Source organism: Mus pahari, chromosome 9 (assembly GCF_900095145.1).
Source record: "Mus pahari chromosome 9, PAHARI_EIJ_v1.1, whole genome shotgun sequence".
Classification (NCBI taxonomy): Eukaryota; Metazoa; Chordata; class Mammalia; order Rodentia; family Muridae; genus Mus; species Mus pahari.
The window spans coordinates 34,977,530-34,996,739 of NC_034598.1; the positions used below are offsets into that span (position 1 = coordinate 34,977,530).

Genomic DNA, 19,210 nt, shown 5'->3' on the forward strand with positions numbered 1-19,210 from the left:
GAGAGAGAGAGAGAGAGAGAGAGAGAGAGAGAGAGAGAGAGAGAGAGAGAGAATATGTGTCCTTGATAATTCAGCCACTAGCTGGGAATAGCGGTACATGTCCTTGGGGTCTTAGGCAAGCCTGATCAGTGCCATTTATAAGCAACACTTATTAGCAGCTTACCTCAAGAAAGACAGGGATGAGTTTGTGCTACGGGAAATAGTATAAACCCTAAATTAGGAAGGAATAGATATTGTATTAGTCAGGGTTCTCTAGAGTCACAGAACTTACAGATAGTCTCTATATAGTAAAGGAATTTGTTGATGACTTACAGTCTGCAGTCCAAATCCCAACAATGGTTCAGTAGTAGCTGTGAANGGAAGTCCATGGATCTAGCAGTTGCTGAGTCCCACACGGCAAGCAGGCGAAAGAGCGAGAACCAGACTCCCTTCTTCCGATGTCCTTATATGGTCTCCAGCGGAAGGTGTAGCCCAGATTAAAGGTGTGTGCCACCACACCTTTAATCCCAGATGACCTTGAACTCAGAGATCTCCCTGTCTTAATCCATTCTGGATTCTGGAATCCATAGCCACTATGCCTCAAGATCTCCATACCAAGACCCAGATCAGAAACTTCTATCTCCCAGCCTCCAGATTAGGGTCACTGGTGAGCCTTCCAATTCTGGACTGTAGTTCATTCCAGATATAGTCAAGTTGACAACCAGGAATAGCCACGACAGATATTAAAGGGGTAACATCAGGAAGTCTCTCCCTTCACCATTTTCTGTTTTGCTTCTTGCTCTTCTTCCTTTTGGTCTCCTTTGAGAAATGAGTTATAGGTGAGACCTGTATGTTTAACGTTGGGGTTAGTTCCTCAACAAACAAACACAACAAGTCTAAACAGCACTGCCATTTAATGTCTCAGGAGGACAGTGGAGCAGAGACACAGAACAGAATCGTAGCAAAACAGGAGACAGAGCAGCCTTATATAGAACAGGGAGATTTCGCGGAGTGAGTTCTACGGGGGCGAAAGGGGCTGTAGACAGCAGTCTCCGCGTCCAACACCCGCCCCGCACCATATTCATTGTGCACATAGACCCTTCAAGTGCATAAGAACCGCCTTCTTTCTTCTACCACCACTCAGATTCTTCCTTTTTGCAAATGAGTCTGTAGTTGAAAATAAAGACACGGGGAAAGCGAAGAAGGAACAAGAGGAAAAGCCAACGTGAATGACAGAGGGGGAGATGGGGAAAGAGAGGGAGATGGTGGAGGGAGAGCAGGGAGAGGAGATGGGGTGGAGGAGCAGTTACAGGGTGGAGTACTCACAAGGTGGAGCTATCACTGTGAGTGGAGTGATCACAGAGGGTGGAGTAGGGTTGGGGTGGGGCTTCATAGTAGCTCTGGCTAAGTTTGGACCTTAATTGTAAATTCCTGTAATGTGTATATTTTTGCAAATTGGGAAACAGAGTGCCAATGTTATTTTAGCTTGCGGAATTCTCTGGGGGGGGAGGGGGGAGTATAATGACATTTAAAGAACAATGGACGCCACACAATGGCAAATGGAATGATGGAATGAAGCCTTGCAAAATAGAAACCAGACAGCAGGGGGCAGAGAAACTGATCCAGGTCAGGAGGCCACAGTGCTGGAAGGAAGGAGGATCTAGTCTGAAGTTGCTTACGTTTTGATTGAGCTGTGAAATCTCTGCCAGGCTTGAATGTAGACAGTAAAGGCTAAAAGAAAAAGGAAAAGAAAAAGCTAAGTGCATGTGTGGTAGAAAGAGTTACCAAGAAGGGATGAGGGGAAGACATAAGAAGTTGGTAGGCAGAGGCAGGTGGATCTTTGTGAGGTCAAGTTCAAGGCCAGCTTGGTCTACAAACATCCAGGATAGTCAGCTATCTGAAGAGGCCTTGACTCAGAAAAACAGCAATAGAAAGATACAGTAAAGCAATAAAATTTAGGAAGTGGTACCTTGGTCAGTGAGGAAATCATTCAGCTCATTCTTGATCCGGGAATGTTCAACGAATGAAAGTCTGGGTTATTCACACTGTTGGTTTTTTTAAAAGTGTATGGCGAGCAGGTTCACAGAGAAAGAGCTGGCCATTCAATGTGACTACCTGGAGTTTGGATCCCTAGAACCCCATAAATGCCAAGTGGGCATGACATCTCCCTGAAATCCCAGACCTGACCAGGGAGTCAGAGACATGGCACCCCCTAGACAAGCAGGTTAGCTGTACTAGGCATGCCAAACACCTCTGATTTCTGTTGAGTCCTTGCCTCAGGGAATCGGGTGGAGAGCAACTCAGGAAGACTTCTAATATCACCCTCAGAGCTACACACACATGTGAGCCACCCCTACACACACACACACACACACACACACACACACACACACACACAAAACCAAGTGTGTATTTAAGAGAAAGAACAAATCGTGTTCTTCAAAAAGTAGTGATATAGCCAGGCGTGGTGGTGCATGCCTTTAATCCCAGCACTTGGGAGGCAGAGGCAGGCGGATTTCTGAGTTCGAAGCCAGCCTGGTCTACAGAGTAAGCTCCAGAACAGCCAGGGTATACAGAGAAACCCTTTCTCGAAAAAAAAAACAAAAAACAAAAAACAAAAAACAAAACAAAACAAGTAGTGATGTTATGGGCTAGGGAGATGGTTTAGCAGTTAAATTGTGTGCCCCCATGAACCTGAGGGTTTGCCTAGCTCAGATCCCCAGAGCTCACAAGTAAGTGTGAGGGCCTAACTGTAATTCCAGTGCTTAGAGGGAAAAGGCAGGAGATTCCCCCAAGTCAACTGGACAGCTGGGCCACCTTACAACAGTGAACAAGGTGACCAGGATACAAGGAAGAATCCTGGTACCCCCCCACACACATACAACACGCAGCATACACACATACACACATAGACCACACACACATTCATACACAGGACACACACACCACACATAACCCTTGACACCATCCACACCACATACACACATATACACATACACTACACACACACATTCACATATAACACAAAACACATATCCCACCCCCACACCTTACACACAGCACACACACACACATTCACACATAGCACACAGAACACACACACCACACATACTCCATCCACACACCACACACATCCCACACATTGACAGCATGCACACACACATACACACACACACACACACACACACACATACACACACACACAGGCCTGTGGCTAAGATAATACCATAAGGCAATAATATTTTTAAAGAATGTAATGACATGGCGATAGAAATAAGCCTCTTTCCCACATCTTAGTATGAAGACTAAGCAGGCCAAGGTGCATGGACAAAGACATGTTACGTATAGACAGAGTTTTGTGTAGATTTTAAGAACTCGAGCAAAGAATTTTCTAAAATTTGTAGTATTGGGAGAGGGGGCTGGCAGCAAGCACCTTCGCCCACTGAGCCACGTCTCTGGCCCTCAGAGAAAGGACCTTTTATATAATCCTCCTAGAGTACTCTCACTCAGGAGAGAGTAAATATCATTTGGTTTGGCCTAATCCAAAATGAAGGTCCGGTCTGGGAAGTGTGAAGCTGGCTCTCAGCCTACCAGGAACAGCCCTGCTTGCCCAATCTTTCTGGTAATCATAAAGAAGATACAGAACCATTATGTGAGTGGCTTTCTGAGCCTGGAAGGGCGCCAGAAAGATTAGCTAACTTCAGGGGAGGCAGGAGGAGGGCGGGGTATGGTGTCACTGTTGATAGGACCAGTGGGAACTGTTCCTGCCCAAAACTTTTGGCATTTTTGGGACTACCTTGTGGGCGTGACTCTCTGCTTACCTTTCACATGGACATTCATTAGCTGCTTGTGTGTCCTGGAGGTAAGCTCAAAATGATAACTTTGAAAACCTAGAAAGGAAGACCCTGTCTCCGCTTCATTTCAGTGGCTGTGATTAAAAAAACAAACACACACACACACACACACACAAACACAAACCTCTTGCAAAAGTAACTTAAAGGTGAGAGGGTTTGCTTGAGCTGGCAGTTCCAGGTTTCAGTCCACTGAGCCAAACCTTCAGGGGCTTGAAGCAGCTGGTCCTTTCCTTCAGAAGGTCAGAAGGACAGAGCACTGCTCACATGCACATGAGTGTCAATGGTCCTTCTCCATTCTTTTAAAGATTTGGCTTTGCTTTATGTGTATATACGTGTGTTAGCATGAGCCCACAGTGGCCAGAAGAGAACACTGATTCCCCTGGAGCTGGAATTACAGGTAGTTATAAGCTGCCTATCATGGCTGCTGGGAACCAAAGCTGGGCCCTGTACTAGAGCAGCCAGTGCCCTTGACCTCTGAGCCACGTTTCCAGCCCCTGAATCCTGTCTTAGAACTAGAATTGTTGATTGATTTCTTCCTTAACCTATACTAACTGCTCTTTCAACACTGTGCCTTTCCACTTAGACCCTCACAGATAATTAATCCACCACACCCTAAGTGTGCCCCTCCAGGATAGCATCTCTTGCAAGCTTCTTCACCTACCATGTAGCCTACCCCCATGCAGAAGCTCCAGAGTCTCCCTTTTCTCACGATCATGTGCAGCCAGCCAGCAACTCTTATCTGCTCTGTTTCTGCATCCATAGCACCTCTCAAGTCTGCCTTCTCCTCTCCATTGTCACCAGCTCATGAGCTTCCCTGTGGCAGGATCCAGCAGGTGCCTCTTTTTTTTTTTTTTTTTTTTTTTTTTTTAAAGATTTATTTATTTATTATATGTAAGTACACTGTAGCTATCTTCAGACACTCCAGAAGAGGGCGTCAGATCTCGTTATGGATGGTTGTGAGCCACCATGTGGTTGCTGGGATTTGAACTCCGGACCTTCAGAAGAGCAGTCGGGTGCTCTTACCCGCTGAGCCATCTCACCAGCCCCCAGCAGGTGCCTCTTGTGCAGCTGTCATTTGTTCAAATCCCGTAGACTTAGCTGTAAATTAACATATGTATTTCTATTTATTTGGAAGCTAGATTGAATGAGACTGAGGCTAAGGTTTACTTATTCAGCTTTAGCACAATTACTGAGGGAATTATCCCTAATATCTTCTTTCTCTTTTTTAATGTATATGAGTACACTGTCACTGTCTTTAGACACTCCAAAAAAGGGCATCGGACAGGTTGTGAGCCATCATGTGGTTGCTGGGAATTGAACTCGGGACCTTTGGAAGATCAGTCAGTGCTCTTACACTGAGCTGACTCTTCAGCCCCCCTAATCTATTTTTATAACACTAGACTGGCTACTTCCCTAGCTGAGGTTCCCCCAAGTACTTGCTGTTGGAGTCTCACCTTGGTTATTTCTGCTCCATCACTTGGGCAACTGCTCTTGGTCCACTACATCTAATGGAGACCTCACATTTTCTCCATCTTCTTTCTCCTCCTCCTCCTCCTCCTCCTCCTCCTTTCCCCTCCTTCTCCCTCTTCCTACCCTCTTTCTCTTCAAGGTGACTCCCCAAGCCCAGTAACCAAAGACCCGCCTACCTCTGTCCTCCCCAGTCATTGGTTGTAGCCACTTTTATTTAACCAATAGCTTTAAACTGGGGAGCAAGGTTTATACAACAAAGGCAATGTATATGTGAGAATTTTGGGACAACCAGATCTTGGGGTACAGAATTTAGCATTTTGAATGCATAGCAGCACCACACCAACCCCCAGAGCTCAGCTGTGCACCCAGCTGATAGAGAGTTCCTTACAAGTCTACAGGTGCATCATTTCTTCTGCTTCCCAGCTCGGCCCTCCTGGACTTCCACTCCTGTTGTTGGGTAATTGTAACGTGTTCATTTTCATGTTTGTGTAACAGCTCACCAAGAACTTACAATATCCCAACTAAGGTCTCTGCCCTCCTGTAGATGGCAATGTGAGTTCTTTCCAGCTTGAAGCTATTGCAAGGAAGCCTTCTGTTTACAGATACCCTCTTGGTATCTATAGGTGTTTGTCTCAGTAGAGAATAGATCTATAGGACCAGCTGTGGAGTTGTAGGTTATAGAAAGGCAGCCAGACACACACACATACACACACACACATCAATAAGCCAGTATTGTAAAGTTGCATAGTGAGATAATGAAGAAGAGGAGGAGGAAGAGGAAGAGGAGGAGGAGGAGGAGGAGGAGGAGGAGGAGGAAGAAGAAGAAGAAGAAGAAGAAGAAGAAGAAGAAGAAGAAGAAGAAGAAGAAGAAGAAGAAGACGACAATGATGATGACAATTCGACAATTGCTGGATGTGGCAACATATATACTACACCCATGATCCCAGCACTCAGAAGGCAGGGGCAGAAGGAACCCGAGTTCTTAGTCAGCCTGGGCTACCTAGCAAAGTCCTATCTCAGAATAAAAGCCAAAACAGCAGCAGAAAAAGAAAACTACAAAGGAAAGGCTATTTTAAAGCAAGTGGTCTCCACAAGAAGGGAGGATGAGCTGGGATTGGATGAGGGATGCATACAGATGGAGGAGCGGAGGGATCAATGATCTGCTTCTTGGCCTGGATGGAGTTTATTTCATGAGTGTGCTGATGTGCATTTTTGTGCATGTGTACAATCACTGTACCTCACAATAAAAGTAGCTGTTGTTCCCTCACAATACAAGTACATTCCAAAAGAATAATGTAGAGACAAACAGATAACACAAACTTCCCAGCATTCCCTTGTGCTTAGGCTCATCTAAATCTCTACCTATGGTCTACAGATCTGCCTCTCTCGACTTGCATCAGATCATGTTTTTAAGCCCTTTCTGGTTCTGCCTCCTGACAGAATCAGTCCTTTGTTTCAGGCACAAAAGTATAGAGTCGTTCTGTAAATGGTTGGTGATAAGTATTCGCAGAGATCAACTGTCGAGACTCTGTCCTATTTCCCTCCGTGCACACAAACAACCCAAAAACTTGACCCACACACCCAGGTGTGGCCGTGGGACTCTGAAAGTATTTATGGAAACAGGCAGGAGGCTAGATTTCATCCCCAGCCTGTAATTTTAGCATGTGATTCATTTTGTTTATTTCTTTCAAACTGGACAGCCTGCTGTACAAGAGTAGATCTATGCTGGCCACTGTTGCAGTCTGGGGACCCGGTCACAGCTGTCCTTGTTTAAAGGCATCGACCACTTTAGCTTCACATAGCTGGGTCACAGCTCGGGCCAGGCTCCAATCAAGAACCGAGGATTAAAATCACACACAAGTTGGGTCGATATCCAAAGCCTTTGCTCTCAACCTCTAAGTGGCTTTGGTGTGGTAATAAGGCTAGAAGCCCCTGAGCACATGGCTCATTTAGGTTTTCAATGTGATCTTGAATGAAAGGTACAGCCTACTGCTCACAGGTAGTAAAATCTCACTGAGTATCATTTACTGACTCTGTCGGGATGAAGTCTCTCAAAGTAACTTCAGGCTATTCTTATTACAATTACTCTCCCAAGTTATATTTAGTCACAATTAGAGCCCGAGCGGAACTTGTTATGAGTCCTAATTTACCTTGAGCATCAGGCAGGTGTGTGTTATGTCCATAGCTTTACATCGTCCAGAAAGCTGGGATTTGAATTTAGGTCTCTTGGCGAGACTTCATACCCACTGAGGCATCGCAGCAAAGGAGATCACAGGGTAGGTAGGGAAATTCAAGAGATTCCTAACAGCTGCCGAAGGACCCTGGAGGAAAACATGTTGAAGAATGGCTGGAATTTGGACCAGCAGAGATTGTTGGGGAGGTAGGCGGGTAGGAGTCAGACACAGATGTTCTGAGTCCCCAAATTACATTCAGCTGTGCATACAGAAGAGGAAGCAAGGTGATAATGCCAGATATTGGTAGATGAGGGCATCAATACAGAACACAGGAAGAAACCCAGGTCTAGAAACTTCTACGCATACTGACATAGAAGAGGAAGAAGACTGCTAAAGGATATACAGAGGGTGTGGTAAGGGATGGGAGGAAGAATCTGGGAGAGCAGGTTCCAGTGGAAGCGTCCATCAGAGAAACTTTCTCTGAAAGCAGGAATCAGCTGGTTGATGGTGGTGCATGCTTTTGATACCAGCAGTTAGGAGGTGGAGGCAGTCAGATCTCTGTGAGTTTGAGACCAGCCTCATCTACAGAGTGACTTCCAGATAGGGTTACACACAGAGAAACCGTGTTTCAAAAAATGAAAGAGAGAGAGAGAGAGAACACGAGTGAGTCAGGGGAGCACAAGTAGTGGGGAGTTAGCACAACACCAACCACATCCACTCATGGCATTGAGGAGAGAGTCACAGATTTGAGCCCAGAGCTGTAATATAGGATATGAAAGATACACAGTATGTTTCTCCCCATAAGGCTAAGATAGAATGAGGTTCAGGAACTACCCATGCACTGCCTGATGGACAGGTAGCCTGAAGCTTCGTGTGCCTGCACTGCAGACAATTAATTACTGGCCCAGATGAACTGTAACTATGGAGACTCTTTCGCTCCCCCTTTTTACCCTTTCCCTGCCTGTCCACCTGAGCCTCCTGACCTGATGGCCCATGCAGTAGAAGGGCCCAAGCCACCCACTCTCAGCCTCTCTCCCACTGTTAGCATCCTTGCTGCTGAGAAGTTGGATGCTGGACCCAGGGAACAGCATGGATGAACAGGCAAGGGGAAGGCAGAGCTGTGAGCATCTGGGAACAAGGGACGGTGAGAGAAGCAGAGAGTGATGTTGCTAATCCTGTGACGTCCCCAGGCTGAGCCCTGGTAAGAATAGAGGCCTCATGCGGTGTGGCCTTGTATGTATATACCTTTAAGGAATGGGCTTGAAACCAACAGGTGTGTGTTTTCCACCTGGTTCAGTGGTGACAATTTAGGTGTTCAAAGAGATCTCAGGTTTGGGCCACACTTGAAGTCCCATTGTGTAGGCAGTGACAAGGTAGATCCCTGGAGCTTGCTGCTCAGCCAATCTAGTCAGATCAGTAAGCTCTGGGCCAGTGGGAGTGAAACAGTGGGCAGCATCTGAGGAATGATGTCACCGCCTGTCTTCTGGGCTGCATGGTACCTTTACACATACAGGCTTTGTACACATGAGGACATACAAGCTCAGGAAGAGAACAAGTTGGCACGACACCGCTGCATGCCAATAGCAGTCAGCATTCTAATCCTGCCAGTATTCTGGTCCTGATTTCATGGGGCAAGTTTGTAGCTGGCAGCTGAGTCGTGGTCCAGTCATCTTTACCAGTGGCCTAGGTTTGACGTAATGGGAACGGGAAAGTGACCTCCAACTCCCTACTACCCGGATTCTATCCTCAGCTTAAAAGTGTATGCCCAAGTTAGCGTGACACCTAGTCCTGACGGAGGTAACACAGGGGAGTTTCTACACCCAGGTCAAGCATTGCAACCATGAGACAATGACAGAGTCTGCCTCCACTTGCTCCTTCCACCCTCTGTAGGAGAGACACCAAATCCCTTTTCCCTTCTGGGATGGGTTTGTTGATTAACCCAGCCAAGATCACGGGGGACATTCTCACTGCCCCGTCTGGAAAGCGTCCAGCACTGAGTCATGTGTGCCGACCTCAGACACTCTGCAGCCCGGATTAGGGAGCAGTGAACTGCTGAGTGGTTTTAAAAGAGAAACACACCCCGGCTACAAGGAACAGAATCCTTAAAAGCAAAGACTTTGTACTCTTTTAAAAAAAAAAATTGATCACCTGAACAGAGTCATTTATTCCATGAGGTAATAGCAATTCATTGTTTCAGAAGGGTGTGAACTTGGCCAGTCAAACCCCATTCTTCCTCTGTGGCCACCTACAAAGCCAGAATCTTAAGCCAAGATCTAGGGAACAGATGAGTGTAACAGGTGGTTCCCTGATGATGCCACAGTTCTTCGGGCTTCTAAAATCACCTGTTTACCCCACCACTCAATTAGCCAACAGTTGTCCCCTTTTTTGAGATAGACAATGAAAAGATACTGTATCCCACCATTTATGCAGTGGTCTTGGTGGCTAACTCTGCCAGCCACCAAAGATGTGGGAAGCCAAAGGTTCAAGGAAAGTCCCCTACCATTTGCTTATCTATAGTAGAGGAGACAGGTGGAGAAGAGGGAGGCAGCGACCTTCTGCTTCTAGCCATGCCTCTGACCCATTACAGGGTCCTCAGTTGGTGTGCTTGATGGTGTGGTGTGCCTTCTAGAAGGGCCTGGAACACACAGACACCACTTAAAGTCGAAAGTACAAACCCCACCCACCTCCGGTCTTCTCCCTCTTCTCGGAGTACAGTAACCTTGCACAAGTGAACCCAGGTTCTAGCTTCCAACTGAAGAACAGAAAAGACAGAGAGACAGAGGGAGACAGAGACAGACAGAGGGATACAGAGACAGACAGAGGGATACAGAGACAGACAGAGGGATACAGAGACAGACAGAGGGATACAGAGACAGAAGAGCAATCGAGAGTTGGACACTTAAGTAACTTCTCATCCGCTGTTGCGTAGCTACACTAGGGTTAGCATTGGGAAGGAAAGTCCGGGTGCATCCAGGTTCTGTTCTCTCTCCTCCCCTTCTGTGCTTCCTTGTTCGCTTCTCTGCTTGCTTGTTTTGTTTTGTTTCGAAGCAAGATCTTACTATGTCTGTTTGGCTGGTCTGGGACCCTGTAGACCAGGCTGATGTTGAACTTTCAGAGATCTGCCTGCCTCTGGCTCGGAGTGCTGGGATTAAAGACATGCGCCGGCACACCGGGCTCCCTACCTGCTTTCTTGATTATTAAGGACGAAAGAATAGAGGATAAAGGAGCGCATCGCAGGAGTGTCTACTGTTGTTTGGATTTTCTAGGCTGTAAATCCATTACTCACTTATTTATATGTTGAGACAGGACCTTAGGTAACCAAGGTCAGTATTTTTTTAAGATAGATTTATTTTTATTTTATGTATTTGGGTGTTTTTCTTGCATATATGTGTGTTCATATGCATGCTTGGTGTCCAAGGGGCCCAGAATCGGACCTGGAGTTATACATGGTTGTCAGGGGCCAGTCAAGTGCGGAATGAAACCCAGGTCCTCTGGAAAGGCAGCTGGCACTCTTTTATTTTTTTTAAAGATTTATTTATTTATTATATATATATGAGCTATAGTGTTATAGCTGTCTTCAGACACACCAGAAGAACGCATCAGAACCCATTACAGGTGGTTGTGGGTCACCATGTGGTTGCTGGGAATTGAACTCGGGACCTTTAGAAGAGCGGGCAGTGCTCTTAACCTCTGAGCCATCTCTCCAGCCAGCTGGTGCTCTTAAGTGCTAGGCCCATCCCTCCGGCCCCTCAGGCCAGTCTTGAACTCACTGTATAGTTAAGAATGACTTGGAACTTCTGACCTTCTGCCTTCACCTACCGAGTGCTGGAATTACAGCCTTGTGCCAGTTTATTTGATGCACAGAGGTGGGAGATAGACCCCAAGGCTCTCTGCCAACTGAACTGTACCCTAAGCCCTAGGCTGAACTGCCTTCTCTGACGGTTAGATGCGATTATAGAGATTAGATATGGTTTGATTTAATGAAAAGTGTTTAAAAAAATATAATCTATGTTTTATAGTCCTTATTTGAATCATCAGCAAAAAGAGTGTGTATAACATCTTGTTTCTTGTTACATTTTTTGAAATGTGTGTGTATGTGTGCATGTATGAACAAGTGTAGATATCAGAGGACAACTTGCAGAAATCAGTTCCCTTTTCCCACGATGTGGGTCTATGAGTTAGAATTCGGGTCGTGAAGCTTGGTGGCAAGTGCCGTTACCTATTGGCCCCTCTCACTAGCCAATAGATCTTCTGTCTAAGAGCTTGATAATATCTCACGCATTTGCCGTAAAGGCAGAAATGCCATAAAGACAGTGTGGTAGAATGGGCTGGCATTAACCAACTTCCCATCTCATGGTACTTCCTGTTCTCAGCAGATGGCCTCACCAGCATCCATCCTGCTTCTGCCTCAGGGTGAGAATTGGCCCAAGAGAGCAGGGCAGTTGAGAACAGGGAGGGTAACTGTGAGTTTTCAGTCTAAAAAGAGAATCTCACCAAATCTCAACAAAATAACTGCAGTGCGCCAATGGATACATGTTGGTTACTCTAAAACCCAAGCACAGGGACCTTAAACTATGGCTCAACCAGTGTTTCCCTGCCCAGTTGCCTGGGGCTTACATCAAACTTGCTACCCAAGGTCCCGGGACACACCCATACTTGCCATCCTGTGCTGGGATCTGTAGCCAGCAGAGGTCAGCTCCTCAGTGCCCTCTTCATGGACACAACCACCAGTCAACCCTGGCAAGCTTCTCCGTCACATGGGGCACCTTCCTGTGAGCACCCGTGGGTGATCTGCAGTTCTCTTGTCCCCCCTCTGCCATTGTTGCATGTATACATAGAGTTAAGGATTGGGTGACTGTCTGTTCCAGCCCAGACTCTGCCCACGGTTGGACATGAGAGCTTGAGGAGGTGAGCGAATTCATTTACATGTCACTCATAAAAGGGGTAAGGGACAGGGCTGGAGAGATGGCTCCATGTGGTTAAGAATCCTTTCTGCTCTTCCAGAGGACCTGAGTTCAGTTCCTACCACTCAGATCACACGACTCACACCCACCTGTAGCCAGCGCCCTCTTCTGAACTCCAAAGATCCCCCTTGCACTTGTGACATACACCTAGAGGCACCAAATAAATAAATAAATAACAGCAGGGGTTAAATGAAGCACACATGCTGTAAAGTATGCTCAGTCTGGCAGATGGACAGCACTGAACAGCGGCAGTGTGGTATCTGTACTATGATCCAGGTCCTGGCCCTCGTTTTTTTGGAGACTGGGTGCCTTCAGGAAAATAGTTGGCTCTGCCACCTGGATATTCAGTGTGGTTAGTTCACAGACCGATGACATCACAGCCAGCCGAGAGAGCCTGCTGAGTATGCTGAAACTTGACATAAACAGTAAGAAGCGCTGCACCTGGCAGGCTTGTGTCTGTCACCTATGTGTTTGTGGTGGACAGAACATATGGCCCATATGATTGATCTGCAGTGCCTGTGTTCTGTTTTGTTTTATTGACTTTATTCATTTTGTTTTGACTAGGTGATAAATGCACATGGTTCCAAATTCCCAAAGTACGGGAGGTTTTGGTGAAAAGTAAGTCCCCTCCCCCCCCCCCCACTCTGGAACTGTAGCTCACCTCTTCAGAGCCTGCACCTGATCTGTCAATCATTCCAAATATTTATTGAGCACCCGCGCTGTGCTGGCCAGTGTTCTAGGGACCACACAGGGAACAAGGCAGACACCTGTGGCCTTCCAGAAGCTTTGCTCATCCCCCCTGTCAGCAGGACTCACTCAGTAGACTTTGAGGAGGAGTCAGAAGAAGGGCCTGGGCGCCTAATCTCCTGCCTTTGATATCCCGCCTCTCTCAGATGCTCAGTGGCCTTGGATAACTTGCCTTCCTTGTTGCAAAGTGCTCTCCTAGGTCCTGACGCAGAGATTAAATGGAGAGAGTTAAATGAGATACTATAGAGAACACCCAGCACACAGTAAATGCTCAATAAATAGAAGCATTGATTCGCGTGATCGCGCCCTCTGTCCTGCTGTGAAGACTGATAATGGTTAAAAAGTTCACTGTTTAGTACTTTTCATTGTCTCTGCTGCAATAAAAAAAAACCACATTTTAAAGCTCAGCTGATGCTGTCTAAGGTTGACTGCTAAGTGCTGGTGTGTAGAGCAGTCAGTTCCTGGTTAATCAGTGGGCTGTGCAAATTACACCTTTCTTGATTTCTCATCTGTCTGCTCTCGAGCACGTCATCTGGAGGCTTTGGGGCTATTGTTTACTTGGAGGGGCTTTGTGTGTGCTATTTCACCTTTTAATGTTACAGAAAGCAATCTCTTGGTGGTGGCGGGCGGTGGTGGTTGCGGGCAGAGTGGATTCTGCATTTCGCAAGACCAGAATTAAGCCTTTCTGAGTAAAATATCTAACTATAGTTTGGTTTAGCAATTTTGAGCAAGTTCCTCCCAGACTTAGGTCTTGGAGCAGATAGAGAAAGGACTTCAAGTCCCCAGAAAAGCAACAAATGGTTTTTGTGGTGGTGAGCTCAAGGTGGAAAAAGTTACAAGAAAGTTACACATGGAGGGAAGGGGGGTGGGGAAGTCAGAGAGGAAGGAGCTGAGGATCCAAGCCTAGGGCGAGAAAATTTGTTCCCACACTAGGTCAAGAGCTGTTTTTTAATGCCAACACAGGAAGGGTTGCTGAGAGCATGGTAAAGGTAGGATGCAGGATGGGTTAACATGATCCAAGGAGATAAGAGCGCACCCGTTCGCTCCTCCACAGCCCTGCATATCATTTAGCACAGTGTCTTTTTCTTTCTGTCCTTGTACCTGAGGTTGTTCTATTTTGTTTTCCAGGTAGACAGAGTTCACAACTCTAAGTGCAGCCCTTTCTAGAACAGGGATCTTCTCTCCGTTCAGACAGGGGGAAAGGTGGGATGGCCAGGCATGGTAGTGAATGCAGCCAGTGATACGGTCATTTGCGGAATGGTGGTTCTTCTGAGGTCCCCGTTGAATTCAGTTCCTGTTGTATTGAAAAACATTCCCTGCGTGGTGGAATACTGACATAGGTGGATTAGTAGCAAGATCAGTGGTGCCCAGATATCAAAGCTTAGAAAGGCAGCAGTGTATGATGGGAGCTCACCCGGTAAAATGTGCCACCCCACTTGCTTGAGGTCCTTGTCTGTGTGTACTCATCCTGTGATCACTGCTGAGGTACAGAGCTGAGGAGAGCGCCAGTGACAGGCTGGGCAAGCACCGTGTGACCTCTGGGCCGCATTCCTCATTTCCACCTTAGTCGCCTGTTACAAAATAACAGCCTATGCCTACCCCTGGCTTCTTAAGGGGTGCTTTCCATCCTTCTGCGGGCCAGCTGAGCTCAGGGATTGCCCTCGCTGTTCATGAGCTCATGAAGCAGCATCAGAAAGCCGCTGAGGCAGGAGAGTCACATCAGCAGGTGTGCAAGGTGGTGTCATTCAAAGTTGGGTCCTTTAGCTAGGATGTCTAGAACAGCAGAGAACCAACAAGCACTGCCTCCTTCCCTCCCTCTCTCCTCCTCTCTCTCCCCTTCCTTGCCTTTGTTTCTTTCCTCTCCTTTCTTTCCTCCTTCTGTGCGTCTCTCCCCTCTCTCTTTTTCTCTCTTCCTTTCTCTGACCCCTCTCTCTCCCCCTGCTACCAACCTCTGCCTTGCCATACGTAAGCCTCAAGCTTCGTTGTTATTGTTACGGCTGTGATGGTTTAAGGTTAATCACATTTCTTACACCAGACTGACCAGGGATGAACAAGCATTTCCAAGAGGCTCGCTGAGACCCTGCAGTGTTTCTTGCTCTCAAACCTAGAGACCTTGGAAAGCCACTTTCCCAGGATTATACTGTTCAAAACTCTAGGCAAGCAGATTCAAGTAAGGGCCCTAGACAGGCAGAGGACAAGAGAGTTTAGCAAAGACTGGGTAGGGAGGGTAACTGAAGAGACAAACAGCTTCCCTGCCAGAACCCAGCCGAACCTATTTATAACACGACTATCCATTAATCCTAGCTGCCTCTGAATCTCTCAGGCTGTCAGGCAAGTGTGGATCCAGGCACTTCTTGGGAAGTGAAAATTTAGGGCCCTTGGTGCTTTATACATATTTACAGCCTCAGTATCGGAAACACTTAATGATTTTATAATATACAAATATTAATAATAGTATATAAATATTAAACCACACAGTTTAATATTAAACCACTACCTTTGCTGGCTTGTAAATATTTGAACCCAGGAAGCGGCTGATGATGACCAATTTTGCTTTAATTATAAAGAGGATTAGAGTTAGTCATGAAATTGAATTAACAGTCCGTCTCATTCTGACCTCAGTATAACAGGGTGTTGTGCTAGGTGATAATTATGGGATGTCTCACATGGAAAGATGGGTAGTTAGTTTTGTTGTTACTGTTTAATCGTTTATTTGTAGGATAGCCATGCTAAGTCTGTTGATTTTTGTTGATTTTATGGTAACTATATACCTTCATGGCACAGAACCTGCCACAGGCCAAAGGTCCCAGCAAGGTGAAGTGGTCACTTTGCCCAAAGTTTTAGTTAAATTTCCAGTAAGTGGTAGGGAAGTCCTAGTTAGAATCACCTTTTATAAAGGTCCAAATCGTGACTCAGAGATGTTAAATGACATCTTAAAGGGTCTCTGTTCATAACTGCGAGAGCTTGAATCTGAACCCAGAACGCCTACCACCTACTTTGACTTATAAGACCTACATTTCAGTGGAAATGTTTACACTGTGCTAAATTGTGAGGACATATTTCCTGGCGTGAAGATCAGGTCGTCGTATCTTGATTCATCTGTGAGCAGTATCCATGGCCCCCGCCCTAACCCTACCCAGGACTTCTCATGGTTTTAGGGTGTCCATTCTGAAATCTAAAAGCAGGGAAATAGAAACGTGGTTCTACAAGCATGTTTACCCTCCATCAAGTTTAATCCCAGAAGAGTTCTAAATCACGGTAGCATGCAGATTTGGAAATAAAAACACTACCAACCTCCTTCATTATTAATCACCAGTTCCAAAACTATAGGGCACTTCGAATATGCAATCCATCAGAGAGCTCTCACCAGGCCACGTGAGAGGCTAGGCCAAGGCTCAGGACACCCCGGGCGGGAACGCCCCTCTCAAATGGTCAGCAGAAAGTGAGAGAGGAAGAAATTAGTCACGTGAGAAAGAGCATACACCCTGCCCATGCTCAAAGTCTAAGAGTTAAAGAATCTGCAGAGACTGAAGGAACTAACTTTCTGACTGATGGACAGGCTGGGGTGAAAGGATGGCTGACTGCGGGGGAGGGGGGGAATGGGGGGGAGGAGGGAGAAAGGGGAGGAGCATTCCACATCCCAGGCTCGTGGGAAGCAAACCTTGTGTAAAACACCTTGGCTTGTGGTTTTTAGATATGAAAAAAACAAAAAGCAAAACAAAACAAAACAAAAAAAAAAAACAAAGAAAAACAGCCTAGCATTCAGACCTTTCTCTTCCCGAAGCCTGGCTTCCCTCCCACGCATGTAGTGCCCTCGTGGCTTGCAGCCGGACTGAGCGGATTAAAACTGATCGTCTTAACATCGAGGAGTCATAGCCATTCGCTCACTCATGATCCCAGAGAGCTCTGGCCCCCACCTGCCCCTACAGATTCTGATCTCTCTGTGTTTAGGTAACAGGCCAAGAGGGTGGACCGAGGGATGGGGGAGGGCTTATCAGGCCTCACCTCTAGCTGGGGAACTATTGGCTGTAGATAGCAGGGGGTCAGGAAGAGTCACTCTTCTCTGGGGGTGTGGCCAGGGGTGTGGCCACAGGTAGGTTGCTTCTGCCCCATTGGATGGCTGCACACCCTTGTAGTTAGGGGATGCACTGATGGGTTTTAAAAAACAAAGCTGTGAGAGGGACAAGGAGGTGAGGGAATAGGGAAGTGGCATGGGGGGGGGGCGGATATGATCGGATTGCGTTGTGCACATAACATTCTCGAAAAATAAATTTAAAGAACTTTTAAAAAAAAAGATATGCTGGGCACAATGGCTTAGGTTTCAAAGCGCTTTGCTAACATTCTAGACTAACCACCCTGGTGTGTACATCTGAGCATGCGGTTGAAATGGCCTCTCCTCAGGCGTACCCCGGTGGAACCTGCAGAGAGCTGGCTCTCTCCTCATTGCCCACAGAAGCAGGACGCTTCCCCATAGGAGAGAAGCCCCACGTTTCAGAGTCGAGATGTTTTAATAGGAAGGTGGCAAGAGTCACCTCCTGGGCCCAGTCTTCTCTCCTGGCCACTGTCACCCCACTCTTCGGAGACCCTTTCAGAAATGGGAAGCAGAGACTCCCTGAGCATGTTCAAGAATGCAGAGAACTTTTGCCCCAACTCCAGCAAAACACTTCCCCAGTTTGCCTTCTCTCTCTCTCTCTCTCTCTCTCTCTCTCTCTCTCTCTCTCTCTCTCTCTCTCTCCTGCCCTGTTGATCTGTGTGTGTGATCTGAGGTGTCCCTGGGAACTCTAGTGTCACAGCTGCTTCCCCGGCCCGGCAGTTTCCCAACCTCCACCCAAGGGCAGGCCCTCCCTCTTTCCTGCCCTCCTTCCACCTGACAGGGACCATAAATAACAGAGGCTCCCGGTGGTGTTCCCAGCCGAGAACAAAGTTGAAAGTTTGCCGGCAGCTCCCGGCCACTCCTGCTCTCGGGCCCTTCTTTGTTTTCTCCCTGGGTTTCTTTTTCTTCTACCTGGCTTGGCTGTTTCTTCATTCACTTTTGAGAAGAGTCCGTCTCCAAGTCGCCCAGTTACACAAGTGCCCAGGGCTCTCTGGACTCCTGAGGGTCCCTGCTACTCTGGCTGCCCTGGTATCAAGTTACTGAAAGTCTACACCCAGGCAGTCCTCATATTTACATACAAATAACTCCTGGGTTTGCATTTATGTCACTATTGGGTCCTGCAAGAGGCTTGCCAGAGCGTCCTTAATCCAATCAGGAGGCACTTTGAAAGGATGTCTGTTGAGCGGTCAGAATGATGTTCTTCGCTATTAAGTGTTGCCACACAAAATTTTTCGCATGTTTCGGTCTGAGATTTTTTTTTTTTTAATCTTCGGAGTTAAAAAAGTGAGGAATGATGTACGGTTGCTCAGTTGCCTTCGACAACTTGGAGATGCTGAGGGAAAAGCTACAGCCCTGGTGAAGATCTGACTAGGGACGGGTTTGGAGCCATACCAGGCTGGTGTGGATTGGGGCTGGTGTGGACGGCTTACTCTAAACCTCTGCTCAAGGAATTCCTGGAAGCCTCAGGAGAGTACTCCCCAACCCGGCGAGGTGGAAATGGCTTTGCTACACAGTAAGATCTTTCTTTAATTCCTGCTTGGTGGGCTCTGTTTTGGTTTCTGATGGAGAAATATGCAAATACCCCTCCCCTGCGAATACTTAACATAGTGTGATACAGGAAGATGATCTGTTTAGCTTTTTACGTTTGAGAAAGAAAGAAAGAAAGAAAGAAAGAAAGAAAGAAAGAAAGAAAGAAAGAAAGAAAGAAAGAAAGAAAGAAAGAAGTTACCAGCCTGTTTCAAGACTTGATTGGTTGCTAAAAAGCTGAGCTCCTGTGGTTTCAAGAGAGTTGAAATGAATGGGAATTGTAAACAGCAGTGAATGGAGAAGCAAGCCGTGAATCTTTTGCCTCTGAGAGAACCTAGCATATACATACGCATTTGGAATCTCTTTGGGCCAGCCAGCTTGTATCTAGAAAGGGAAGGAAAG

The 19,210-nt window shown here is 46.7% G+C and overlaps 1 protein-coding gene across 24 annotated transcripts in view; it reads left to right on the forward strand.

Moving 5' to 3' along the window:
• Nucleotides 1-19,210, forward strand: part of Ank3 (ankyrin 3) — a 484,298-nt gene that overhangs the window by 365,993 nt on the left and 99,095 nt on the right. For 5 of the 24 annotated variants that reach the window (XM_021205641.2, XM_021205643.2, XM_021205645.2 and 2 more), the window contains one exon: nucleotides 13,006-13,059. The exons of 16 other annotated variants lie outside the window; for them this stretch is intronic. In XM_021205641.2, the coding sequence (XP_021061300.1) occupies nucleotides 13,006-13,059 (54 nt within the window). Of the gene's footprint in view, nucleotides 1-13,005; nucleotides 13,060-18,117; nucleotides 18,795-19,210 lie in introns of those variants that run through there. 3 more of the 24 variants (XM_021205649.2, XM_029542127.1, XM_021205650.2) reach the window with 1 other exon arrangement.